This window comes from Camelus dromedarius, chromosome 17, assembly GCF_036321535.1.
Source record: "Camelus dromedarius isolate mCamDro1 chromosome 17, mCamDro1.pat, whole genome shotgun sequence".
Classification (NCBI taxonomy): Eukaryota; Metazoa; Chordata; class Mammalia; order Artiodactyla; family Camelidae; genus Camelus; species Camelus dromedarius.
In genome coordinates this window covers 6,973,748-7,001,526 of record NC_087452.1, presented here as the reverse complement: position 1 = coordinate 7,001,526, position 27,779 = coordinate 6,973,748, and the positions used below count along the sequence as shown (strand labels likewise).

The 27,779-nt window shown below is 47.9% G+C and overlaps 1 protein-coding gene and 1 long non-coding RNA gene across 2 annotated transcripts in view; one reads left to right on the top strand and one right to left on the bottom strand.

The window, feature by feature from the left end:
- Nucleotides 1-1,081, bottom strand: part of LOC135323334 (uncharacterized) — a 669,673-nt gene extending 668,592 nt beyond the window's left edge. Inside the window, exon 1 of the long non-coding RNA XR_010384786.1 lies at nt 793-1,081. This is a non-coding gene — a long non-coding RNA (uncharacterized LOC135323334). The remainder of the gene's footprint in view (nt 1-792) is intronic.
- LMCD1 (LIM and cysteine rich domains 1) overlaps nt 1-27,779 on the top strand; it is a 55,391-nt gene that overhangs the window by 8,942 nt on the left and 18,670 nt on the right. Inside the window, exons 2-3 of the mRNA XM_010984980.3 lie at nt 19,842-19,930; nt 25,734-25,989. Coding sequence (XP_010983282.1) covers nt 19,842-19,930; nt 25,734-25,989 — 345 coding nt within the window. The remainder of the gene's footprint in view (nt 1-19,841; nt 19,931-25,733; nt 25,990-27,779) is intronic.

Below are 27,779 nucleotides of genomic sequence, written 5' to 3'. Positions count from 1 at the left end.
GTTTTTATATATTGGTATTATTTCAGTAACACTCCTTTCCTTTGTAATCCTACGTATTTTAAGTTGTACATTTAAAACACTGTTCTGACAAGGGACACTTTGATGTCAGACAGCCAAAAGACCTCAAATATATTAAGACTTCGGTCAAAAGAAAGCTTTAACAGTATTCTACACATACACACACACAAATACACACACATATGCATAAACACACATGCACACCCACAACTATAGTGGATTGAGAACCGAGGTTCTTGAGTCTAAAGTCCAGCTCCGCCACATTTCCTATGACCTTGGACAAATGACATTACCTCTGAGCCTCAGTTTCTTCATCAATAAAATGGGCCTCAAAGTAGTCCTTGCAGCATAATCTATTAAGTTCTTAACACAGTATCTGACAACCAATGAGTGTGTGTTAACCGTGAGAAATCGTCACTATTAAAAGAGCCAATGAGAGCAAAATGGGAAAGAAAAAAAAAAAACATTATTTCGATGAAACTTATTACCCACCTCTGATTTGGCCAACTTTAAGAATTTATTCTGTGCCAACACATATTGTGTATAATGAATGTAAGCCAGGGACTGAGCTGGGAAGTGGAGAATTAAAAGGAAAGGAATCCCAGAGGCTGATGGTTTCAGAGACAGGACAGCCAGTCTGGCCATCTAGAGATTCTCTTCACAGAGAATCACAACAGTGCCAAAGGCTTGAGCAGAGGTACGAATGAGGGACCAAGGGACAGCAGAGAGGAAATACTTAACCTCACCTGGGGAGGTGATCACAGGAAAACTTACCAAGGAGGTGACATCTGAGCTGAGCGTTGAAAGACGAGGATGAATGAGCCACTAGGACCGGGTCACAGTCTAGTTTTGTGTGTTCCACATCTGACACGCATCTTCTCCATTTTATGTGACTTGTAACTTGGGGAATACCACGCATCTTGACCTGTAGAGAAATACACTTCTATGTATCCATCCATCCATCACACACATCTTTTAACTCTCATCTGAGAACTTACTCCTCTGGCCTCTCAACCAAAACCCTTTGGGGCAACAGGCCCACCAAGCTGACACACAGAAGACTTCAGGCAGTGGCTTGAGCCTCCCAAGCTCAGCAAAGGAGTTCCGGCAAGCTCACCCCCACTGAGTTTGAATTTCTGCAGGAAGATGTAGATGTGTGTTGTGACAAAGGGAGACAAAAAGTTAACTGAGGATATGCAACGTATGTGGAAAGAAAGGTACACATGCGCGCACACACACATACACACACACACACTGTGAAATCCAGCACGCTGGACCTGTGGGCAGAATGTGAAAACACATTTCTGAGGGCCATAGGATGGTGTTTGTGCACCCCAAGTTTCATGCAGTTTCCAGTCCTGAAGCCATTTAAATGATAATTGGCGGGAAAGAAATCCCATGGGAGATTCCATGTTGAACCATGAGGATGAAAATTTTGAAATGTGGGAACCTGACTAACCAGATCCAGAATCTTGCATGGAAACCATTCCTTCTGCGCAGTTCCTGCTTCAGACTTCTGACCTGGTCTGAAGCTGTGGGTTCGTTCTTGCCATGTTTTAGAGCAGGTGAGGCATCGGAATGAAACACGCATGGTTTGGATATCAAAATGCCACTGGGATGATTGTCATCAGCTGATTTTTGTCAGTTGCATATGGTACATTAAACAGAGGGAGAAAAAACATCCCAGATGATTCCCTGCCAATTATCCAGAAAAATGAAATTCTGGGGATCAATCCCTGGGTTTGCAAGGATCTGACAAAGAGGTGAGGATTGAAGGAAAAGCTGTATTTCCTGGAGTCTGACCTCTTACACAGTCAACAGGCCCTAACAGCCCGTGGGGAGAACACACTCTGTACGAAGATTCATGCTAATTAGAACAGCTCTTGCCGCCTGCCCGGCACCTTTCCTTGGACCCAGCACAGGGCTGGGACCATCACAAGGGAAAGCATCATATACTTATTTGAATAATGATTGTACTGTATATTTCAGCAATTAGAATTCACTTCTAAGAGGTGGAATGAGCCTCACAGATTTCCTGGGTCAACTTCCTTGTTTAACAGACAAGGAAAGAGATAACTAGCAGGTTAGGTGACTTGCTCAGGGTCACAGAGATAGCATGTAGAAGAGGTAGGGTTAGAGTTCAGGGTGTCATCCCATTTCAGGTTCAGAAAGACTTAAAAATGATTCTGTCCAAGTACCCCAACCAAAACCTTAAACGGAGATGAAACAGGTGACCAGATGCTCTAAGAACAACCGACAAGCACTGAGTCCTCCTAACGAGATCTGGTTCCTTGAAGCCCTCTAATTATTAGACAGCTCTGTCTTATTTTGAGCTAAAATAGCTCTCTCTCTGTCTCTCTCTCTCTCGCTCTCTCTTTGCAACTTCCCCCCCATTGGTTCCCTCTGTTTCCTTAGTTCCTTAGTTCAAGGACGCAGTGGCCACTTTTTTCTAACATTCTGGTACTGGTTCACCAACCAAGTCCTACGTATTGGTCAAGGAGGTCAGAGCACCCATTTCTTGGGTTACTTCCTACCTTCTGGGAGACCCAGTGTCTGCTGGTAGCTGAGAGACACGGTCAACAGACAGCCCCCGGCTTTCGCCTTGGCATTAGTTCTGCGACCTGTGCTACCTCCTCCACCTGGGTGGGATGCTTCTCCCTCCTTCCAGCCTCAAGGCCACTTCTGTGCCACCAAACTATCCTACTTCTTGGAAGAGAGTCTTTTAAAGTGGAAAAACATACCAAGTGAGAAGGGAACAGGAAATTTTAAATCACCAAGAGAAGAACTCCAAACTCATAAACACTCATGGAAAATCCGCACGGCTCCACATGCAAAGTACCTGATTAATAAAAAGGGCTTGGACAGGGAGGTAATAGGAAATCAGAAAAGGCTATGGAGGAAAAGAAAAAACCTGCAGTAAAGAGGGCAATATCTTTTTTAAAGACGATTGGCCAAGTTGTCATAGCTTATTACTACACGGGATGCTAGAACAGTAAGAACGTTTTCCAAGTTTTATATCCTGATGACTTTTTCGTCTGGAGGGAATGCTCAATAAATAAATAGGTATAATTAAAAACTGTATCATTCCATTTCTGTCATATTTAAAAACAGGCAAATCCAATCTACAGTGAGAGAAGTCAGAATAACAGCTACCTCTAAAAGACGAGGTACCAACTAGAAAGAGGCATTTGTGAATTTTTGCTGCATGTAAATTTTACCTTGAAGCACTGTTAGAAAACAAATGAGACAGTATTTTATTTATAATTATATTTATATTACTTATAATTATATTTATATTATTTATAATTATAATTATATTAACTTATGATTTATCATTGGAAAGTGTTCTGTATTCAAGCAGAAGGATGTGAGGATAGAGGTTGAGGGCTGGGTTCTTGCTGGGGCCCCGCAGATGTATCACATTAACAGACAGCTTTGTCCCAGGGAGCTGCTACTAGGATGCTTTAGAATCTTTCCATTGGCTTGAGTCTGGCATTAAAGTTTCTACATGATGGGGGGGGCCCTGTTCAGCCCCATGCATCACTGCAACGTTCTGCTTCCCCCAGACTGACGCGTCACTTTTCCCCTGGACATGCCCGTTCTTCCTCACGTGCATGCTAAAAGGCCTTCCTCTTCCTAGGCCAAAATTCCGCCCATGCCTCAGTGCCCTCCTCCATGAAGCCTTCGGTGCAGAGCGAGTTCTCTCTCCCCTGAACTCCTGTCCCACGAGCTCCCGCCTGTGCCTCCATTCATCAGCTCCCTGAGGGCAGGGATCACCCCCTTGTTTCTCCTCTGTCCTCCCCAGAAAGCCAGGTGCACAGTAAGGGCTCAACTGTATGAATGGATAGAAAAGGAAATGGGATGAACTCAGGAGACAGGGGGAGAAGGAACGGTATCAGAAGACATTAGAGCAAGTAGGATCTCCTTCCTTCCTGGCAGAGACAAGGAATCCTGAGGGGAAAGAGCGGGGAGAGACAGAGGATGAGGGCGGAGGACACAGACCGACGTGGAGCAGAGTAGCTGAGACCCTTAGCCTCTTCCAGACGGAGCCCCACACACGTTGCTTAATCTGAAGCCTCCTGATTCGTGGACCAAGATCAGGACTGGCAAGGTGGGAGTGGGGCCAGGGGGGTGGGAGAAAGACTCCTTGGGAGGATTTAGGAAGGATCTTAAGATGAAAGGGGAATGAAAGAGAGAGGGATGGGGAAGGCACCCTTCCAAAGCAGACTCTGAGTTGTTGCTGTCTGGTCCCAAGTTTTATTATCCTCCTTCAAACTCGTCTACGAAAGGACTGACTTTAAGATGGTAGATGAGCCAAGCCTTGACTTGTCTCCTTCCTTCAGACAACTAACTCAGACCTTCAGCTGAACCTCGAGGCCCCCTGTTTCTGGCTGGAAGCGTCTTGAGAACAAAGTCCTGTGATTCCCATGGTCTGGGGAGGTAGTTGGCTGGGATCTCTAACCAACAGCAGTCACATCTCAGGAGGGTTGTTCCTCCCAGAGCCAAGGGCCGGCAGGACGACTGAAAATTGGCTGAAATGGAATCCAAACCACTCATAGCTCAGACCACTATCTACTTTAAAGTTTCTAGTCCTTGATGCATATTTATACCAAAATAGGGCCAGCGGAAAAGTTCCATCTGTGTGGATTTTAAGAGTTTTGCCTTTCCTCAGCCACGTTGACCACACTCAGGAAAGTAGCAGAATCACTGCCAAGTCTATGCTCTTTGAAGTGCAAGAAATTCTGAGAAGGCCCTGGACCCATCATATTTCTTCTTATCCTGAAGACTCCGAGTTGGCACTCCCTTTGTGAAAAAAAATGCTTAATATCAACACCTCCCATTGCTTTATAATTTTAGCTCAACCTTTGACACCGTGCTGACCATGAACACTCTTTTGAAAGAGTGGATAAGCCTGTTCAAAGCTTTGCTGGGTGAAATGACATTGTTGATTAATATTTTCCCATCTTTTAAAAATCTGAATGGCCCAGTTAATCACTTTAATTCTCCTCTTTACTTTGCTAGTAGAGAAATAGGCCTAAATTTTCTCCTCATTTTTATGAGTCATTCCATAGTCCTCGGAACCACAATGCCGGAAGCTTCAACCAGTTCTGCTCTTGGTATGAGCGTCTGAAACAGAAGCTTTGCCCTTGTACTTGGCATATGAAATGCACTTATCAAGCACAGGCCAGACATTGTGCTACATTGTTTTTTCCCTTATCTTGACACAAATCCCATTTTACAGATGAGTAAACTAAGATGAACAGGGATTAAGTCAATTGCCAAGGTGACATAGTTAATGTGATGAACATGAATGAAAGGTAGGAAGTTCAGTCCACAGCTCCCCCTTTTCCCTTTAAACCATTTCACATCTACACCAATCATATTTACAGGGTTCCAGAAGGATGGGCCATGAACTTGTTGGTCACAGGATGGATTGAGTTGGTACCCAGACACGCATTAACAATGCTCAACCACATTGGTCAGCACTTGTCTCCCTTTTCAGTTCATTCGTCCTTTTGATTATGTCAAGGAGAAAAGTCTCCATCTGGTGCGAAAAGGGCTTTAACACCTCAATCTCTTGCTCAACTTCACTTTGAAGAGATGGAGAGCTGCTCTCAGGTTCAGAGCTTTAAGAAGGCAAGAGTATTAGCTAGAATTTCATGTTGTTATTTCATATTTATTGTATTTCATATGGTTACCTCCTGTTTTTATACGTTTTAGAGATAAAGGTTTTTTTCCAAGAAATGTTTTTTAAGGTGATTTCTTTAAACAAAAATAAGTAAATAATCACACACATGGTATCCTGAGGAAAGGATTCAGAAAGGAGGAACCCAGGGCTTCTCTACTATTTGATAATCCCTGACCGCTACAGCACCTGACGAGTTTCGAAACCTCTTATGTAAATTACCACATTGAAGTCTCACAACAACCCCATAAAGCAGGTAGGGATCATGATCCATTTTTTCAAGTGAAAAAAAAAAAATCAAGGTTCAGAGAACAGAAACTGCTCACCAGGATCACACAGGTAGCGAAAAAGTAGCCAGGGCTCAGGTTCAACTCCTCAAGCTCCAGCATGCCCAGTGTTCCCGCAGTGCTCCACCAGCACATCAGGTCAAGGGCAGGACTGGAGAAAGGGATATTCCAAAGCAATGAGCTAAAGCCAGAAATGCCACGGAAAATCTGCAGAATTTGATGACTCTCACGACTTGCCTGGGTTGTCACAATTTCCCAGTGCTTGTATAGATTCTATTTCATGGAAAAGCCTGCAGTTGCGACATTCTGAGCTCCTCTAGCAAAGTCTGACCATCTCCCTCTAGTGAGTCACCTTCCAGAAGGCTCAGAAACTGGTTCTCCTGTCTGGGGACCATCGCCTACCTTCTGGGGTACACCGCAGAAAGGATGACACCGACTAGAAATGGGCTCCTCAAAGAGGAAAAGCCAACTTCAGCCCAGTAAGAACACCATTTCTCCCAGCAGTTGACTAGGATTCAGACTGCAGGTCCAGGTGACTGGATGGGCAGGGATTCGATAAACATGGGAGAACCAGTGGGTCTGGGTGGCAAAGAAGGTAAGTGGGCAATTCCATCAGTCAATCCATGAAGAGCTTCCAGGAGCTGAACACACCCCTAGAGATGATGCTCAGAGCTGGAGAGAATAGTTGAAGTTATTTGAGCAGATTCATGCAGAAGAGAGAAGCATGCTGAGAACCAATAAGAGACCAGAACCAGTGCTAGACCCTTGGAGGGGGAGGGGAACAAGGGAGAGGAGCAGAGAAGGGCTATCTAGGTAGGCTGGGTGACCAGGGGAGGCATGCATTCTGGAAACCAGGTTAATTCTTTCTCCTTCCTACTCATTCTGTTAGGCATCAGGGCATCTATGATGTGTTAGCTTTTAATGCACCAAGAAGCATTGCTTGAAGGGAAAACTGAAAATGTTACAAAGGAAGCTATTAAAACGAGTGTTTATTGAGGAGATACTCTGTGCAAGGGACTGGTTCAGGCACTGGTGATAGAGCAATGAACTAGACACACAGGGACCCACGCCCATAGAACGTACAATCCAGCAGGAAAGAATGACATTAGAGAGTTACATCCATAATTAAATAATTCCCATTATTAATAACCCAATAAATAATAAGTCAATCACGATGGGTGCATGATACAGGCTTTTCTAAGACCCCATGATTGGGGTACCTGAAGGATGAATAGGAGTTTGTTAGGTGACGGGAGGGAGAGACCAGAAAGATGGTCCAGGCAGAGGGGACTGCAAATGGGGCCAGCTTAGCAATATACAAGAATTTGTCATCTCTTCTAGGGCATATGATTAAGTGAATAATTCTAAATTTACTCCAGAGGTAATTTTCTGGAAAGAAACTTGGCTGTTGTATCTCTGATTTTACATTTTAATTGGGTTCCATGAGCTTCAGAGGTGAGACCTTGAAAGGAATTTGCTTGCAAAGTGAATGACCATCTGCTAATTTCTGTTTCAGAAAAATGAAAAACTTGGCCTCAGTCCTCCCTTAAGGTGTTTTCTTTTCTAAGACTCTGGTTTTCTTGTGTCAGGTTTTCTTCAACACTGGATTCCACTATGTAGTGTATGTACAACTAGTGCATTATGGAGGGGAAAATCCAGGAAAGGATGAAACATGTGAAAGGGTAGTTAGTTTTAAAAACATATGACAGCAATAAAGAGAGGAGAGGGAAGTCGTTTGTAAGAAGGAGACTTGTTTTAAACCAAGAAAATGTCATGTGAGAGACTCCACCCTTAAAACACAAGTGCTTTTCACCATCAAGGCACCAGCGTTGGCTGAAGGATGCATGGGTCTCAATACCTCCATTGTCCCCTATTTAGCGTGAGCTTCCCAGCAAGAACTATTTGCATAAGCAAAGCCTTCAGACTTTGAATAACAGTGCTGTACACTTAGACCGCACATTTCCTCTCAGGATATTCAGATTCAGATAGGCAAGATCAAAAGTTCTCCAATTTGGTTTGCTGAGTCCTACCCTGCCCCCATCCCAGTCCAAAATTAAGTCCAGTCGAAGTGTGTTACCCTTGGGAAGCTCAGTAACGCTGCCAGTTCAGAATTCAGATGCATGCACACCCCTCCACACACCGCCCAAATGATAACCTTAAAGGAAGTTGTGCTTAAGACATCAGGCTGCTAAAATCAGGAGAGTCTTAGTAAAACCGGGGAGGTATAATAAGTAAATATTGCTGGCCTCAACTTACAATTTTATGCTTGAGAAGGAGTGTTTTAAGGGTCAAAACCTAAGAACCATGCAGCCAATGAGATTTTCATTTCCAAGTGTAACCAGGGGACACCAGACTTGTTCTCATTTAGGAAACTGGGGGGCTGGGGATTGGGCGGCAGCAAAGACTCCCTGCAGTGGCTTTATTTTCTTTTATCTCTACTCCCCTGAGCTACTTGGTAAACCTCTAGATAAGATTCCCAAGAGGAATGGATAACTTCTGGCTCCTGGTGAGACGACTTTACTTACATCTCCCTCCAACCCTGGCAGGGCTACCGAAGAAAGAAAAAAGACAACTTCAAGAAAAAAAGATTATGTTGGAGCCTCTGAAAACACTTTAGTTTGGCAAGAAATGCCAGGTCAGCTCCTGCCCTGGGGGGGATCCCTTTCACTGTTGATGATGAAAAACTGCCCACACTCTGGGAACCTGAGTGTCTCAAAAGGTCCCTAAAAAGTCTGCAGGTAAAGGGGAGGCAGGAGAACCCCTCCTTTCCCATTTTTAATTAAGCCGCCAGCTAGCCTCTCAGATAATAGGCTGGCTTTTCTAGAAAAGGGAATGGTTTTGCCCCCTCGGCTGGTTTGATCTGTCTGCGCTGGTGCAATGCACGATTCACTATTCCCGGGCTGTGTCTGCAGCTAGTTCCCAGGGAGCTGGTGTCAAAGGGAAATAAGAGTTCAGTCCTAAAAATCCTATCACTTCAGCCCAGCAGGATCCCTTCTCCATAAGATGGGTGGACCTGCTTTGGATACAACCACATGTAAACCTCAGTATGAGAGAGAAGCTGGCAGCCCAAGAGGCCACTTTGCTTCCTGCCTGGGTCACTGTCATTTTCGCCCTGTGGATGGAATGTTAAACAAAGGAGTCAGGGCAGGGCCTGACAACTTCCCCAATTTTCTGTGGCCATCACACAAATCCAGTCCCCCAGCCATCAATCGCCCCATTTAGGACTGGGAACGTTTTGCCTTGTCTGTACTCCTCTTCTTTAAAGTGACCCCAGCCCCATCACCTGGGCAAGGCAAAAGAGAGATTCTGCGGATATTTTGAGGCTGCCCCCTCGCAAGGGCTCTAGCAGTGCCAACCAGAAGCGGAGCCCAGCCTGTTACAAACTATGTGAATTAGTTCATGGAATTGGTATAGCTCTTCTGTCCCAATGTCCCTCATGTCAGGCCTTTCCAGGAGTTGCAAACCCTTGAGAAATGTACTGGTTTGCATCTGGTCGCCTCTTGGCCTATTTTTTGATGAAAGTGAGGAAGGAGGGAAGGGGGCAGGGCACAACCACTGAAGGGATGACAGCAGTTGAGGACAGGACACACTGGTTAGAAACAAGATGGCGGAAGACTGGACTTCCAGTAGACCTTGAGCCTCGTGGCACGCCCACAGGCGCCACGACAGTTCCTAGGCTGACCATTAAAGTCCAGAAGTGGGTGGGGCCCAATTCCTGGGAATCCCCGCCCCTTCCCCAAGGTATTTGGAATATTCCTCCTACTAGTTAGCATATGAAATTACTGAGCCCATGAAAACTAGCAACCCTGCACCTCGTGGTCGCTCTCTCTCTTGCCTTCTGAGCTGTCCCCGCACTCTGTCTATGGAGTGTGTATCTCTCTAAATAAACTTGCTTTGGCTTTATGATGCCTCGTTCTTGCATTCTTTCCCGTGCAAGACAAGAACCTGTTCTCTGGCAAAAAAAAAAAAAAAAAAAGTGCTAAAAACACCAAAGAGTGAAATTATCAAAAAGGCAGACAGAAAGAAGGAAAAGAAAAAAGGGGTAGATAATCCCCTATCGTGGCTCACTGAGCACTCGATTTTCGCTCCATTCTGCCAAGTGATGACGTGGTACGATGTAGACATTACTAACAGACTCAGCCGACCAGGCCAGATACCAGAGGCAACTCTGAGGGCAATAATTCGTTTTTAATCACGGGGAAATTTCCAAGATGGGGTCAGCTGTGGGGGTGGGATGTGGTTTTAGAACCAGCCAGTCTGGGTTCCTCCTTTTTTGGAAGCAGCCTCGAATCAGTGATGCTTGTCTGACAAGGGCAGAGGTGGGGCGGTGGGGGGGAGGTAAAAGCAGGGGCTTAAACAGAAAAGGCTTTCATTGTATATTTCCCTGTCCACATATGGATTTGCTTTGTGACTTGGTTTTCATAGCCAGATTAACCCTTTTTGTTCACACACGATGTGAACCTTGGGGGATCTCCAATAATTTCCTCCCTTAGAGGGGAAGACTGAACCAAACAAGTGGTTACAACTATAAAAATGTTCCGTGAAGAGTTATACACGGTGGTTAGGAATTTACTGGGGGAGTGGAGAAGGATCTAATCTAGGAAAATCAAGGGCCTCCCTAAGGAAGGGAGGGGAGGAACTGGATGGTGGTTTCCAGGACTTCCCTGGGGCATGTTCCTCAAGGAACTTGAACAGATGATTATGACCCGCTCCAGGGACAGCTGGTGTGGGAGACACAGGAGCAACGGGCCCTTCCACCCCATGCAGGGTGTGGGGACCAGCACACGTCCTGCTAACCTTTCACGTGCTCTAGAACATCTGTGAATTCAATGCTCCTTCCTGGCTGCCCTGATTTTGACTTAATTTTATCTGTTACACATGATGTGCTGAGAGAAAGAGAACAGTAAAGAAGAATATGGTATATGTTGCCCCAAACCCAAATTCTCCTAGAGCTGAACCAGGCCAAACTAATTTGATGGACAAAAACAAACCCAAACTAAAACTCAGCACTATTTCTTAGAGAGCGTGAAAAGTACTCTTATTGGGTGTTTGTTAAAAACTTCCTATGGGACATCAGACACTCCTAATAGCATGAGCTGAATCCATCAGACCATCCCCCAACCACAGCTAGTCCACGGGATAAATTTAAGCACACACACAGTGGGGTGGGCAATAGCTCACTGGTAGAGCACATGCTTAGCATGCATGAGGTCCTGGGTTCAATCCCCAGTATCTGCATTAAAAAAATTTTAAGTGTAAACACACACAAACCATGTCATAGGAAAAATTACAGCATCTATACCCAAAAATACTAGCGACATGGGCACTTCTGTAACCAGCTTGTCACCCACCAAACGCTTTCCTATCCTGTTGCTTTAAATAGGATTGGTCTTTAAAAACAGAAGAGAAAAAGGAAAAGTTTTATGTCCATAGACTTCTCAGCACTAGATCAGTGGGGCTGATCTCAATTTGTTTAGTCTGTGCACTTGTCTCCTCATGACACAATTTAGGAAAAGAGGGTCTAAACTGAAGAGATTGCTTCACATCCCTGCTGGTCCAGACAGAGGGAGAGAAATCCCCAAGAAACAAACATAGGGGAGAGTCGGTAGGTTTGGACACACACATGCACAAACACAGGCATCCATAGCCCCCGAGGACCGTTTCTGCTCCGAGATGACCTCTAACATAGAGGAGGACTTGGCTCCTGCCTGTGTGACCGGCTGTGGTTTTAGGACTCCCTTTATCCAACGTGCCCAACTTACATGTCATCCTAGAGAGTGTAGGTCGGATGGTGTAGAGGTGGAAATTTGGAAAAGGAGAAAGACTGCCAGCATTCAGTTCTGTGCTCTCTGGCCTGTGGCTACCATGTTCTAAAGCCAGTCATCTTACTGCAGATGGGATAAAAGATAGAACCCTCCAGGGCCTGGGCCACAGGTATCACTCCTTCCTCTCCTATTTGGGGAAACAAGGTTCTCTTGGCCAAGACTGGAAGCCATAGCCAAGTTGAGTTCCTCTATCTGGCCTGACCCCTCAGTCCTCGCTTCGGCTCTGGAGTTGGGGGTGGCAGGAGGACCACCCTGCTGATCTCAAGCCTGGCAGAGGGTCTCAAGATCCATGAGAGCCCCGAGGGGAGGCAGCCAGTGAAATTTAAAGGAAGAGGAAGGGTGTGGTTTCCCTTCGGTCTGGCTGTTAAGAAAGTTACTGCGTTTGGCACGGAAGCCTATGAGGCTGGCCTGAGCCAGGGTAGATGGAAACAGAATGAAAAGTCAATAACAAAATCAGGCGGGTGGTAGAAGCTTGCCTTATAGGGGACAGTGGCAAAGTTGGAGTAGGGGAGGGGCAGGTGTTAAGCCAATGAGCTGAAGCCTGCAAGTCCAAGTTGGAACAGCTGAGGGCCCGGACAGCCCTGTTGCTCTCAAACTTGTCTGCACATTAGAATCCCCTGGAGGACTTCCAGAATGACTGCAGCCTGTGGCCCTTCCCCAGAGACTGTGGCTAAATTGGTCTGGGGTTCAGCCTAGGCTTTGGAAGTGTGAAAAGATCCCCAGGTGCTTCTAATGTGCAGACAGGTTTGGGGACCACTGATGTAGCTCCTGGCTTCTCAAAGTGTGGTCCCCGGACCAGCAGCATTGGTTTCCCGAGGAGGTTGGTAGAACTAGGGAGTATCAGGCTCACTCAGACTTGCTAGACTAGAATGTGCATGTTAGCTAGAGTCCTGGGTGATCTTTATGCTAATCAGAGTGTCTGGCTCATCTGAGAAGCGCTGTCTACACACACACACACACACACACACACACACACGCACACGGCCAAATCCTCCTCCTCAAGTGCAAGTTAGTGTCCCACTCCTCCTTCCCGGCACTGATTGCATTTGTAATTCTCTGTTTATGTGAGCAATTACAGAAATCAGTGGAAAGGCCCCAAAATATCTAGAGAAGCCTTCCTGACACTGCCTGCAGTGTGTTGATTAAACTAAAATATAAATCTGGGGTTCAGAGAGACCTGGGTTCAAATCCAAGCTCTGGCACTTTAATCCAACCTCTTTGAATCCCTTTTAATTAGGGAGATCAACTCATCCTGGTTTGCCTGGAGCTTTCCTGGTTTTAGGCCTAAAAGTGTCCCATTCAGGCCCTGAGTCATTCTCAGGCAAACCAAGGCAGTCAGTTACCCTTCCGTTAACTCACGTGCAACCTGGAGTTACCAGCAAAGGTCAGTGGTTCTTAGGCGTCACCTGGAGGCCTTGAACAGGGATGGCTGGACCCTATGCACACTGCCTGATTTCAGAGGTCCGGGGTGAGGACTGAAGATGTGCCATGCCAACAAGTTCCCAGGTGCTGCTTGGGGATCACAACTCGAGGACCATCTCAAGATACCGACCTCCCAGAGATGTGCTAAGATTTGCATGAGCTCAGGCTTAGTGCAGTGATTAGAAAACCACAAAGCCCAATACTTGTTACAGCTGCTGTTAATGCTTTTCATATGGAAAAGATGGCCTTAAGCTGGCCTCTAAAGAGAGGGTAGGACTGAAGCTCTCTGAGGTTTAGGTGCACGTGAGCACAAGCCCTGAGTGTATATTAAGGAGAATGGCAAGAGGCCCAGGGGACTGGAAAGAGAGTCTGGGTAGAAACAGTAGATGATGTGGAAAAAGAAATAGATAAACTGGGGCAGGGGAGGTGGGCCACATCGTGGGAGCCCTGAGACATCTAACACTCAAGAACATTTCTCCCTCTAAAAGTGGTTCCGCATAACTTCGAAATGAGAGGGGTGCTAACATCCTTAAGACAGACAAACTTTTAAGAGTTGGGAATAAACCCAGAAACGACTTGCTTCTTGGTTATTATGGATTTTGTTCTTATTTTTGTTAAGTGACAACAGTTTCTAGGAAACGGTCTTCAACACGTTGGCCCCCGTGCCACTGTCGGTCCAACCATCTCCACAACTTGAGTGGGAGCGTGAGCCCCAGCCTAGTCCTGGCCTAGAACTAAGCATTCGTGACCCGTAGTCATTCCAGGCGTCCGGGCAGGGCAGATAAACTAGGTGAAGCCAGCGCCTGGTGCTCTTCTCCCACAGGCAGTGCTGTGGTTCTGACTCACTTTCTCCTCTGGCCCCTCCTCCAGCTGAAGCCTGTCCGTTGCCTGGAACATCTACAGTTTATTTAGCAGAAAGGGTTGGCTGGTAGAAATCCTGGGACCAAAGTGACCATGACCTTGTCCTACTGCCCCCTCCCCTAGCCCTTCCAGGACCTCCCACCCCTACAGAAACGCTGTCCACCCCTTTGGACCCAACTGGCCCGAGACCTTGGGTCAAGGCTAGACTCGTGGGAGGCTGTCTGGGGTCTGGAGACGCCCAGTGGGGTTGGAAGTCATCGGGTCTGGATTCCCAAGACATGAGTGTGAATGGTGTTCCAAGCAGCATATCCTGTCAGTCCTGTGAGCATGTTTTTCTCATGAGCCAAATGCAAAACATCTACATCCTAGCATTGTGGTGAAGACCCAGTGAGATAAGGGATGGAAACACACTTTGTAAACTGTAAAGCGCTGTACCCTCTGTGGAAAGTGCCATAGAAAATGAGATGAGAGCAGAGCAAAGAAGTCAGACCTGCCTGGTTTTACCTCCCGGCTCCACCACTTATTGGCTGTTGGATCTTCAAGAAGAGGCTTAACCTCTCTGGGCCTGTTTCCTCATCAGAAAACGGAGCTACTTAAAAGTACCTCTCTCGTGGGTTCATCCCGAAGCTTAAATTAAATATTATGAAAATGCTTGGCATGAGCCCAGCACATAAGGTGTACTCAGTACACGTCACCTACGATCATAATCACTAGGAAAAAGAAAACATGTCTGCTTAAAGTTACAGTGCAGCTAAGGGTAGACTCAGGAGTCACCCCCCCCCCCATGCCAACCAGGGGAGCTCCAGTTGAGACTATTCTGAATGACCAGGTTGTTTCTCCTGTCTCAGACTCCCAGTCGTATATCACCTATTGACTGGGAATAATGACTGTACCTCACAGGGCTGTCATATGTGCAGGAAGAGAATCCTTTTGTAAGTGAAATCACTTTGAAGGCTGTCGAGCTGGTTTTATTTTGCGGGTGGGTGATGGTAATAGCGTAGTTTCGGGATCCTTTTCTGTACAAGGTCTGAGCTCTCTTCTGGACCTTCTCATAATGCCCCCACCCCATCTCCATCCTCACTGCACTCTCTCTCCTGGGACCCCTGGGGAGGGGATTGTTTGTAAGTAACAGAGCATGCTGACCAGTCATCTTTTATAAACAACACACGTATGCCTGTCGAGCTTAGCTAGAAAAGACAAGGCAGGATAGTTGGCTTGGAATCGAATTTAGTGTCATTTCCAAACACCCCAGCTCAGAAAGCAAACCCATAGATGGTCAGGAGGGCACAGGATGGTGTTAAATTATAGTTTTCAAACAAGGGAAAATCATGACGCTTGTGCCACTATAAAATGAAACTTAGCAAAGGGTTTTGTCAAGTCATTATGTAATGAAGGAACCCATAAGATATTTAGACCAGTTTATAAAGTAGTCAAGGAGCTAGGTGTTTATAGGCAGTTTGATGTTAGGACAAGACTGATAGGTTAGGTATATAACTAGTAAATGTCCTATAGGACAAGAAACTATAACCTCTGGGGTTATCTTTTTCAAAAGGACAAAAATTATTTGTATTTGTATCTCTACTAGACAAAAACCTACAAGTTAACAAGTAACTTCACTGAGTCAGATGAGAACAAAGTAAATGTCTGTACATAATCCTTGCAGGGATGGGGGTCGGGGGGGTGTCACATTGCCACCACATGACATGGAAGGATGTGCTGCCCGCACTTCTGCCTTACATCCAGGTTCGGGATTTTTTTTAACAATGGTAAATACTTATTACATTGTACAAACAACCTTTTAATCTTACATGATGCTTACAACAGCCCTCTTGGGGCAAAAGGGGCAGGGAAACCCCATTTTCAGGGGAGGAAACTGAGTTACCCAAGGAGAGGGAAGCTGAACACCCGCCCTCCTCACTTCCTCTTCCTCTCCACCCCACGTTACCCTCGGGGCCATTTTTCTCCTGTAAGACCTCCCTGGGGGTTCACCTGAAGATAAATGCTCCAGGGAGGGAGGAGACCCCACTGCCCCCTTCCCCTTCCAGCCCAGGGGGCTCCTGGTCTCCTCTAAGTCCTTTTAAGTCCGCGACACGCTTCAGTTCCTCAACATCAGATGAACCACATCCTCCTATCCTGAGCCAAAGCAAAGTGTCCACACATTTTATCCTCTCCTCAGGAAAAAGGACAGAATAGATGCTGCATTCCAAGAACCCATTTTTTTTTTTCAAGTGGTGGCTCCTTTTAAACTGTTCTGTTCTCAGCTACTGTGCACCATCCTTCATCCGAGACAGAGTCCACATCAGAGAAACCTACTGTTTATAAACCAGAACATCTCATTTGAAACTCCCATTCTAGTTGAAGCTTTCCCCTCTGCAATAAACAGGCTCATCACATTCTGTGTCGGGGAGAGTGGGGTCTGTCTGGCTCCTGGATGAACAGCAGGCTGTGGACAAATGGCTATTTATTGTGTTAAACAGTCCGCCAGGAAACTGGCGGCGAGTGTGGCCTGACGGCCCAAATCTGTTTCTTCCTTGCAAGGCCATTTCTTTTTCTCCCCCACGGACTTATGTTGCCATGGAAACTGTCCCACGAGCAGGATGGAGACTAAGGCCAACCCTGCTTCCTGTACTTAGTCAGAGAGGCCACAATTATAATCATAAGACAAAGTAGGGAGTAAGAAAGTGGATGGGGTATGCATCAGAAAAATAGTTCCTCTGAAGTTCCCTAGAAGTCTGAAGCTGGGGGGAAAAAATTGAGAACATCTGATTCAGAGTGTGTTTACACAGGGTATACTGACAACAGCAAACGCTCAGTGCATAATAAATGCATGCTAAGCCCTTTCTATGTGGCTGCCCATTTAACCCTCACGGTGACACCACGGGCAGGGGGGCTTTATTGTCCCCACGACCCAGGTGAAGAAACAAACTCTGCAAGTCCAGTCACTTGCCCAAGTCCAGGGGCAGAAAGGGACCACAGTGGGACTCAGACCCAGACCCTCTGACCCCAGAGCTTGGACCTCTTGACTTGCAACAGCTGCCTGCTCTCCACCTCTCTTCTCGCCTCCCTGGTAGGCGAGCACTTCGAATGGGCTGACCACCCAGCATCCACTGTCCACCATTCCACTTGATCATGTCATCCTTCCTGCCTCCAGCATGAACCACTCTGTTGGCTTTTTTGGGGGGAGCAGGGTGGGGAAGCTAACTAGATTTATTTGTTCATTTATTGTTCGTTTGTTTTTTTTAATGGCAGTACTGGGGATTGAACCCAGGACCTCGTGCATGCTAAGCACGCACTCTACCACTGAGCTATACCCACCCTTTAGCCATGAGCCACTTTGTAACATCCCACAGAATGAGGATTCCATGGAGCAGGATTTGGGCCACCCCGATCCGAGCTGGGCAAGGCACTGAGTCGCCATTAGCTGCACAGCTAACAAATGTCCGAGGTGGCACCGCAGGACCAGCCCCCTGCCCCAGAGGCTGGAGCTCGGCTGTGCTGGACTGCCTTCCAACACTGTTTCTAAATCAAACCCTGAGCCAGCACCCAACTCTCCCAGCCAAGCACCAGGGCTAATCCCCTTATAGGATGGCTGTTAAATCAACCACTCGTTAGAACAACAACCATGCTCGGGCAGGCAGCGTGATCGGCCACTTAGGAAATGCTCCCGCGTAGCTCTTGGGTCTCAGGCTTTGCCGACCCTGGGTCTGCCTAAAACAACCCAACGATGAAGCCCACTTCATAAACTGTATCCTCCCCCAAAACTTTACATCACTTACATATTAAGTACGAAAGGATCACTGTCTTTCAACTAGTAGAATCCAAGGTGTCCGGACAAGAGGTGAGGTTTTCTACGCCAACAGCCTGAGGGAGTGCAGTTCCGCCTGTGAAGGAAGGTTCCCAGCTCAGACAAGGAGATCATTGTGAGCATCGTGTTGTTTTTCAATTTGAACATGAATCTAACACCGAATAGGCACCAATATGAACGTGATTCCCTCCAAATACGTGCACCATGGCTCTTAGTCCCAAAGCTGGGGAGATAATACACATCATACAGACAGAACAGCGCAGGGTGGGAGGACGTGGTGTCAACAACGGTCACCAAGCGGGAGGTATGGAGCTGGGTACTATCGCAGGATGACTGGGGGTGCAGAATTATTGCTACTGTGACGAGTAACTCTTTCTTTCCATGTCCTTCTTTGGATTTTAACACTAGCAATGAGGACAGCCTCACCACTTCTTTCCCCACTAAAAAACAGAGCCCCAAAGGGTGTGCTCAGATGGTGACACCCTACCCACCCAGCCCTTCTGTACTTTCTGCCCCTGCACACACTCCTCCTGCTGCTAGCACTCTGCTTCTCCTTTTCTGCCGGCTCGCCCTGAGCAGCCCCAATCCCAAGTCACCTCCTCTGAGAAGCCTCCCCAGACTTCCCATCTGGGTTGATTAACACCTTTAGCTCTGTGCTCCCAAAGTCCGTGTGCAAAATAATAGCGGCTACCATTTTTAGCGCCTAACGTGGTTGGGCACGTGATGTACATTTGTACCATTTGTACCAAATGTACCCATTTGACAGGTAAGGACACTGAGGCTCAGTTTGTCCAAGGCCAGGTGGCTGCTAAGTCATGAAGCTGGGTTTGGAATCCAGGTCTCCCTGGCTCCAAAGTCCACGTATTTCTACTGCACAGTGGGCAGCTGATCTTTCCTCAAACTTAACCCCTCCCAGAGAGGAGATAAGTGTGTGTTTCTCCATCTCTCACTAGACTGTGCATTCCTCTAGGACACCAGAGTCTTACTATGGATCCTGCACCTGGCACACAGCAGGTGCTAAATTAATGGTTAAATGAATCAACAGTTTGTTGAATGAGAAGCCTATCCCTTTACCTTACTCACTGATGGAGCTTTGCTTCTGATCAAATCATAGCACATGGTGTACCAGTCCCAGGTTATCCCCTCACCCGTAGTGGAGAGTCAGGGAAATTTCTCAGCTCACATCCATATAATAACCCACTGCTTCTCCCATTCTCATGTCGTATGACTCTCCTGGTAATTTTGTTGAAGTGCAGATTCTGATTCAGGAGGGCTGAGACCCTCACAGGTGGGGCCCGAGGGTTTGTGTTTCCAACACACTTCTGGCAATACTGCTGGTGTGAAGACCCCATTCGAGAGCCATTTGGGTTGAAACACATCATCCAGCAGCAGCCAACGCACTTTGGGTTCCTCTGGCCAGTAACAAATAATAAAACCTATCTCGTGCGTTGTCCTCCTTCCAAAGGACGACCAGACTTCAGATGTTCCTGATCGTCCATGCTTTAGCAAAATATTTAAGTTATGCTTTGAGCTCTCAGCATTTGGCAGCAGGAACATTTGTTGGTGCCTGTAGCTTTGGTTCAATCAGACCCTATCAATAAATCACAAATAAATGCGGGAGAGGCAACCCGCGCTGGAAGATTCCATTCCGGTGACAAGTGAATCAGGGGAGTGGGCGAGGGTAGGGGAAGGAGCAATGAGGCCCCTTTGCATTTTCACTGGGAAGGGCCCCACCCTTCCCCCCTTGCCTACCCCATGACCACTTTCCCGGCTGGTCTCCTCTGTTCCTCGTAAACAGTAAAGCGATGGCTTATTCATCCTGAGCCCTTTGAACCCCACACAATCGCTTTGCTGGCATGCCAAGTCTTGAGAGGTCAAGCATCCCCGGTCCAAGACGTTTGGAAGAAAAACACCCTCTTTTCTGTCTCCTTTTCCAGATGTCCCTGGGCCAGCAGCAGTCAGCAAGAGGTGTGCCTTGTCTGCGATGCAAGGGGACATGTTCGGGCTTCGAGCCACATTCGTGGAGGTAACGGAGTTTGTCAGGAGAGGCTCTGCCTGCCTTCATTTCTTGGCTGTCCTTTCTGGGAACCCTGGTCGTTCTCTCTGGGACTGCTTAGGATGCATGCGTTGTCAGTGGACTGGCTCTGGAGTGAATGCACTCTTGCTTGGCTTAATTCAGAAATGACAGAGAAGCCTGTGGGGAGCCACGACAAAAGAGTTAGTGCTTTATGAGCCACTTCCAGGTGGAGGCTGCCAGGCTCAGCCCAGCAAGGGGGCTCTGGGAAGGGGCGGGCCGTTGCTACCTGGTACCTGGTCCACTCTGGGTAGACCTGCCTGTCCTGGGCTTGATCTCGTCCTACTGTGCCCTCACCCCACCAGGGTTCTGATCTAAGAGTGCCTCGGGGACAGAAATAAAATTCACTGTGCCCACAGTACTGAAAATCCAGGACCTGGTAGTCACATCCACGTGGGAGGACTGTAAGATCCTGGATTTGCAGAGCTTTTTTTTTCTTTTTCCCTTGAGGACTATGGAAACAAGAGGTAGGGCTGCCACACTGCACCACCCCGGGCACCATTCACATCAGCATCTTGCGGATGGCACCACCTGGAGGTGTGCAGGGCACAGCCTGTGTGACGTCCCTGCAGCCCTGGGAGAGAGAGGCTCTGTATGGCACTAGAGCTAGAAAGGAGCTTCTGTCTCCACTGCCACAGCATTGCCTTGGGCGCTCAGCATGGGGACAAAACTGGGGCGATATTTATCTCAGAGAAGTTGCCTTCCACGATGAAACGGCAATTACAAAACTATTTATTGAGCTGAGCTAAAGCATTTAAAAAAAAAAAGCTTTCATATTTAAATACTGAAATAACCCTAGGTAGGAGGTATGAGTATCTCCATTTTACAGAGCAGGAAACTGAGGGTGGGAAATGGGGGAACAGCTACTAGGTGGCAGAATTTGAACTCAGGTCTGCGTGAAGCCCCATCCCGTGCCCTAAACCACTCCACAGCACTGTGGACCACGCCCAAGACTGTTCCGTGACTCTATTCCCTGCCAGTCCCCACCTTGGAGGAGCTCACAGGGTCTTCTGGATTCAAGGGACCTTCAAGGTCATCCAATCCCTACGCCCGTCCCTTGCACAAATTCCTCCCACGGCTAAAACACTCCCAGGATGAAGAACTCCCCACGCATCTCTTTTGGCCAGTTGCGCGCTTCCTGGCCTTGAGAAGAGTCAGCTTCCCTATCACTTCAGCCCAGTGGCCCTGAATCTGCCATCAGGGCGTCACAGAACTGTGCTGGCTTCGCGCCAGCTTTTGAAAGCCAAGCGGGGACGCCTCCTCTTACAGGCCCTGGGGCTGGGGGATAATGTGCCCTAGACGCACACACCGGGTGGGTTCAATACCGTGTCTCTTCTCTCGGGGATCACAGTCCCGCACTGCCTGTTGTATAGTGTCTGAAAATGGTTGTTTAATACATTTTGTCTGTTTTCTTAGTGGTTTATGGCAGGAGGGCAATTCTGGACACTGCTCCTCCTGGTGGGGAGGGGAAGCCTCTCTGCGTTGTCCTAGTCCTGACATTTCCTCATCATCCTGCAAATTATCTGAACGCCCAGTGACCCTGTCCTTGAGAAATACAGACAGCAGCTTGTAGGGCCCGCATAGCCATTGTCACCTAGGAGCAGCCTTCACCGGGACCTAAACTTAAGCCACATCCCAGCAGTGAGGGCTCAGAATCGTAGCGGGGAAACCATGTCGAACCATTTTTACGCTCCAGTTCTCACACTCTCAATAGTTTGAAAGATGTTTAAACGATCAAAGCGGCAGCCAGTCTGGCTTCATGGGAAAGTTTCCTAACTGGTAAGCACAGAACAGCATTCACAGGTTGACTCTGCTCGAATAAGACGCTTCCTTTCTCTCGGCCTCAGATTCTCCCATCTTGAAAAATAGGAACGTAGGAACCGCTGGGACCTCGGGTCACTTCCTGGCTTTACAATTTTATAGTTTCAGGCAAATTGTCTGTAATCACATTAACGATTCACGTGGCTGGTAGATTTAGAATGGTCTTCATATTGGTAGCACAGAAGAGTAGAATTACTTAAAGAGGAGGGTACAGAGTGAAGACAAGAGCAGACTTTTCGAACAAATGTGTCATGAAAATGTTTCCCTGCAGCCTTCAGCATCCCAGTTTCCAAATGGCCAGGCCGGACTCTCTGCCTGCCTGGACCAACCTCACGGACTGCTGAACTGCCATTCAAGGCAGAGGGACGCAGGCCCCCAGAACTCCAGGCTTTTCAGAAGGAGCCCAACACAAGGGCTCTTCCTTGCTTGCAGAGATTTTTTTTTAAATCATCATCATCATCATTATTCTAATAGCTTTATTTTTTTAAATGTCCACCAACTTCAGTGAGTAGAGGAAAGAAATCTGATCTGAGGGAAGAAGGGGACCTAATATGAAAAATGGAAAGGAGGCCACTGGCTCTGCAAATTAACAAAAATTTTACATTCTTCAGGGGTTGCTCTTGACAGATTCTCTCAATCTCCTCATTGTGGCGCCCCTTGCACGAGGTCCTATCTCCCCACCAGCCTCAGCAGCTGCCCTGGGAACGGTGGTGTTAGCTCCACCTCTTCTTCCCAGGGCTGGGGATTTCGTAGGTCACTCCGCAGTAATACAATAGCTGGGCTTCCTGGGCTGTTCCAGGGACAGAAAGTCAACCTGAGCTGCTTAAGTTCCTGAAAGGGACGGACGGTGCCTCCCGCACTCTGGTGTGCATCAGAATCTCCTCTGGAACAGGGTCACTAGCATCCATGCCCGGATCCCACTCTGGACCAGTGAAACTAACCAGCTGGGGCCGGGGGCTGTCGGGGTGGACCTCCAAGTTAACACAGCTCCCCAGATTTGGGTATGAAGCAAAGCTTGGAAACTCACCAACCAGACCAGGGGCCAGTAAACTTTCCATAAAGGGCCAGAAAGTAATTGTTTTAGGCTTTGCAAGTCACATGGCCTCTCTCACAGCTATTCAGCTGGGCCCTTACAGCACGAAGCATCCCCAGGCAATACGTAAATGAATGAATGTGACTGTGTTCCAATAAATCTTTACTGAGGGGCACTGAAACTCAAATTTCTCATCATTTTCATGTGTCTCAAAATTGTAACCTTCTTTTGAATTTTTTTCAACCATTTAAAAGTATAAAAACTCTTCCTAGTTCACAGGCCATACAGAAATAGGAGATGGGCTGGATTCTGCCCATGGGCTGTCGTTTGCCAACCCCGGATGGAACCACCCGTTTCATTTTACGATAAGAAACTTGACAGGGGCCTGTGGTGGGCTAGTGTTCAGGCTGGGATTAGATTCCAAGGCTGTGCCTTTTCCATAATTTCAGGTTGCCTCTGACAGTAGCCATTTCTACAGAAAAGATCCACCAAGGATCTTTCTAGAGGCATCTGTGTCCTCTGCAATCTGGGTGCCTGGAAAGAGTGGGGTGGGGCCAGAGGGGTGACTTCCTCATCTATGAAGTCCTGGAATAAAGGAGAGAGCCTGGATAAAGGAGAGAACATCTTCTATTTGTCATCATTTTCCATTTCAAAGTGTGAGGCATTCCCAGCAGCTCTAATACCATACTGAGTGTCTACATGAACCAAAAAAGCCAAGGGCACCTTCCTCCCCGAGTCCCAAGAATGGAAGGTTTGGGACATCAGAGGACCCAATGGGGCACTGGGCTTTCCTTCACTCCTTCCTCTTCCTCCCCCTTTCACTTCCTGCTCTGCTGCTGCCCACCCCCCAGAAGCCAGTGGTGCCCTCAGCTGTCTTCTTAGGGAAGCACCTGCCTCCATGCCTGGCTCATAAAAGGGAGCTGAAGGAGGATAGGATCAGTCATGAATAAAATGCCCCAGTTCCACAAAGCAAGCAACCCCTTCTTACGAGAACAAAAAGAAAACCATCTTGCATTTGCCTTGTGCCATCTTTAGGCTCATATCATCTTTAGAGATAACTTCTCTGGCCTTATCATTGAGATTGTCCATTTGAACATTTCTCAAACGCCACTGAATATGAGCTTGGACCCCAAGCTTCTCTGCCAAGAATGCCAGAAACGCCGCCTTCTCTCCCCCTTAACGGCAAACGCCATGTCAGTGCATTAAAAACAAGAAGCAGCCTTGCCCTGAAAAAATGTGTTTCAACTTCTGTCACCCCATTTTCCAAACGCATCACCGCTGAGCCCTTTCCTACGCGCTGCACACTATCATCCTTGGGGAATTGGTCCAGGCAGCGGAACCACCCCAGGGCATATGCAACTTTCACGTGGTCCAACCTGATTTTCTTATGTTATAGTTTCCACCTGACTTTTCTCTCCCTCTCCCACCCCAACTGCAGCCTTCTTGAAGGTTGTGACCCTTCTCTTCATATTAGACTAGGGTTTCCCAGCCTCAGCACTACTGACATTTGGGGCTGGGTAATTTTTGTCTGTGGAGGGAGCTGTCCTGCATATTGTAGGATGTTTAGCAGCATCCCTGGCCTCTTCCCTCTAGAAGCCAGTAGCGCCCTGCTGGGATAATCAAAAGTGTCTCCAGACATTGCCAAATGCCCCCTGGGGGAGAGTTCTGACGTTGGTTGGGAACCACTGATTGGGACCACCAAGGCATGCCTCTGGTCGCCCCACAAGCAATATTTGTGCTAAATGATTAAATGCATCAATCTCCTGAGTTTAGAAGAGAAAAGGGGGCTTCCTGCCAGCAGGCATGCGACTGCCCTGACACTGCTCACACTTAAACCTGCCCCGACGCGCGGTAGGTCTTGAGGTTGCTCACTTGACCTGACCAGCTCTAAATCCCCTGCGCTGGAGCGTCTGAGACACAGCATGCCTGAGGGGACACGGCCAGGAAGGGAGGGGAACTCTCTGGGTGTCTAAACCTTAACGGCAAGACACAGAGCAGCCATACGCTTTTGTTTTTCATTGTCAGAGAGAAGCAGCAGGCTCTCAAATGAATGGAAACCTGCCCCTTGATGATTTTCCTTCTCCTAGCCTCGCAACAAATCTTGCCAGCAGACATCCATCTCTCCAGCCCGAGGGGTTTTCTAAGCTCATTTCCTGCCCCCTAGGTCCTGTCCCCCAGCTTCTTGAAGAAAATTTCCAGCTGTATTCTAACTTCAGGACGAGTGCTCAAGAGTTTACAAGCTGCTGAAGCTTGGAGGCTCAGGACTCCTGGGAGACAGCTTCAATCACTGTTTAGAGGGGGAGGGTATAGCTCGGTCGTAGAGCGCATGCTCAGCATGCACAAGGCCCTGGGCTCAATCCCCAGTACCTCATTAAAAAATAAATGAGCCTACTTACCTCCCCCAACAAAATAATAAATAAATAATCATTTAGAAGAGGGATGAGCAGACTTCCTTTGTAAAGGGCCAGACAGTAGATATTTTAGGCTCTGTGGGTCACATGGTCTGGGTCACAATTACTTTGCGGTTGCCACCCAAACTCATCCACTGACAATGTGTAAATGAACGGGCATGGCTGTGTTCCAATGAAACTTTATTTACAGAAGCAAGTGGTGGGCCTGTTCTGCCCACAGCGAAGACTCTGTCTGTAGACCATCTCTAATGATGAACCAGCTCTTTTTATCAGCCAAAGTCATACCCACGTTCCCCACAGGTAGACTTGAGTTTCCAATGCCAAAAGCCTTTTGGTCTCAGGTTATCATCTGTCTGCAGCTAACCTTTCCGAGTTACTAAAGTCAAACTCAGCTTGCTTTCCAAAGCGTAGATGCTGCCGGCGGGAGACTCTGCCTCTCTTTTCTGGATGTTGATCTCACTTGTCTTTACCCCACCATCCCCCCACCCAGGAAAATATGCAAATCGTGCAAATGCAGCCAAGAGGACCACTTCGTGAGCTCTGACCTGGAAGATGATCGGAAAATTGGCCGCTTGCTGATGGACTCTAAGTATTCCACCCTCACGGCCCGGGTTAAAGGCGGGGACGGCATTCGGATTTACAAGAGGAACCGGATGATCATGACTAATCCCATTGCCACCGGGAAAGATCCCACCTTTGACACCATCACCTATGAGTGGGCCCCCCCAGGAGTCACCCAGAAACTGGTAAGAGCCCTTCCTCCAAAAAAGGGGTTGTTTTCCTATCTTTGTAAATAGCAGCCATGCCATGGGTTCCTGAATGTCAAAGACAAGGTAAGAAGAGGGCAAAAATGGTAGGACTAGCTATGTTTTCGAACCTGCTCCTGCCTCACTGTGTGATCTTGAAGTGAAAACTGTCTGGGTCTCAGTTTTCCACATCCATGAAACGGGTAGAGGTGTTCATGTGAGTTTTAAGGGCCCTTCCAGCTCTAGCACAGGGTTGTTTGCAGTTAGTTCCCTTTGGGCTCCCCACTTCTGAAAAGACGACAGTTTATCCTTCTGAACTCCCAGGGCACTTGTCTTCATCTCTAAGTTGTTCATTTTCACTCAGAGTGCCCTTTGCAAGCCTAGGAGAGAGCACAGGAACAGTCTTCTCTTCACCCTAACTCTTGGGTTTAGGAGGGACAAGCAAACTGGCTTTACACAACCCAAGGGAAGAGGCATCCAGAGAAGGACAGCCCACAGAGCGCAAGTGATCTCCACAAGGTCACCCCCTGGCTGCCCACTGAAAAGGACGCATGAAAAGTTCCCCTGCAAAGCCTTGCCCCAGACCATTCAATCAGAAGCCCAGACTGCAGGATCAGAATGACCAGACACGAGTACTAAAGGGAACCCGCGGGTAATAGCACATGCAGCCACCTTCAAGACCCAGCGCACCAGATCCATGCCCCTCAAATTTCCACAAGCATATGCATCACTTGGAGAGCTTGCAGAAACACATCCAGGATACTTGGGGCTGGTCCTGAGAGTCTGCAAGCCTGACAAGCTCCCAGGTGATGTGGATGTGGCTGGCCCTGGACCACAGCTGGAGTAGCGAGGGCCTAGATGATTTCTACAAGTTAACAAAATTAAAAGGCCCTCCAGTTTTAGAGATGCAAGCCTGGCATTGAATTCAACCTCTTCTGGGAGAAAAAGGGAGTCCTGTGAGGCCCCATCCCTGCAGGCTCCTCCCACAATTCGTGCTGCGCCCCCTCACTCTGCACCTGTCAGGGCCCTAACCTTCCGCCTTCCCGCCCAGGACCACTCTAGGCTCTTGCCCTCCTCAGGGACTTTGTACACGCTGTTCCCTCTACTTGAAACATCCTTACTCTGCACTTTGCATGGCTGGGACCTTCTGTCAGTCAGGCCCAGGCCTGCCCTAACCGCCCAACCTGTGGTAGATGCCACCCATTCCCCTACTACATTTTTTTCTCTCAATTCTCCATTGTTTTTCTAGAAGCTTTGCTTTCAAGCTGTAATTGTCTCTTGCACGTGTCTGCTTCAACACCCTCTCTCAGAGAGGAGCAAGGCCCAGGGGAGCACGCTCCGTGTCTGTCCTGGGCGTCACCTGGCCCAGCACCTCGCGCCGCGCAGAGTGTGCAGCCAGCTTAATGGGTGTTTGTGCCATGTCACCTCCCAGCCAGTGACACTTAGGTGTGGTCTGTGAACTGGCATGGCTCCCCAAAACCCTTGTGACTGGTCCACAACCAGGGGCACAGGAACTGAGAATAAATGTTGGGAAATTTTGGAGGTCCAGCAGTGGACACCCAAGGGTGGGATCCAAGCAGTCCTCGGGGGAGCAGAGTTCCCATGTGGTCAGCCCCCCATGGAAATCACGAGTGGCATGAGCTACGTTCTCATCACAGGCAGGGAGCCCACAAATCGTCCCTCAGTTGGTGGCCATCCTTCACCGTGGAGGGTTCGAGCCAGCCTGGTGCTAAGCTGCAGCTTCAGAGGGGAACATACCCCTTCTAGATCAAGTGAAGAGAAACAGATTT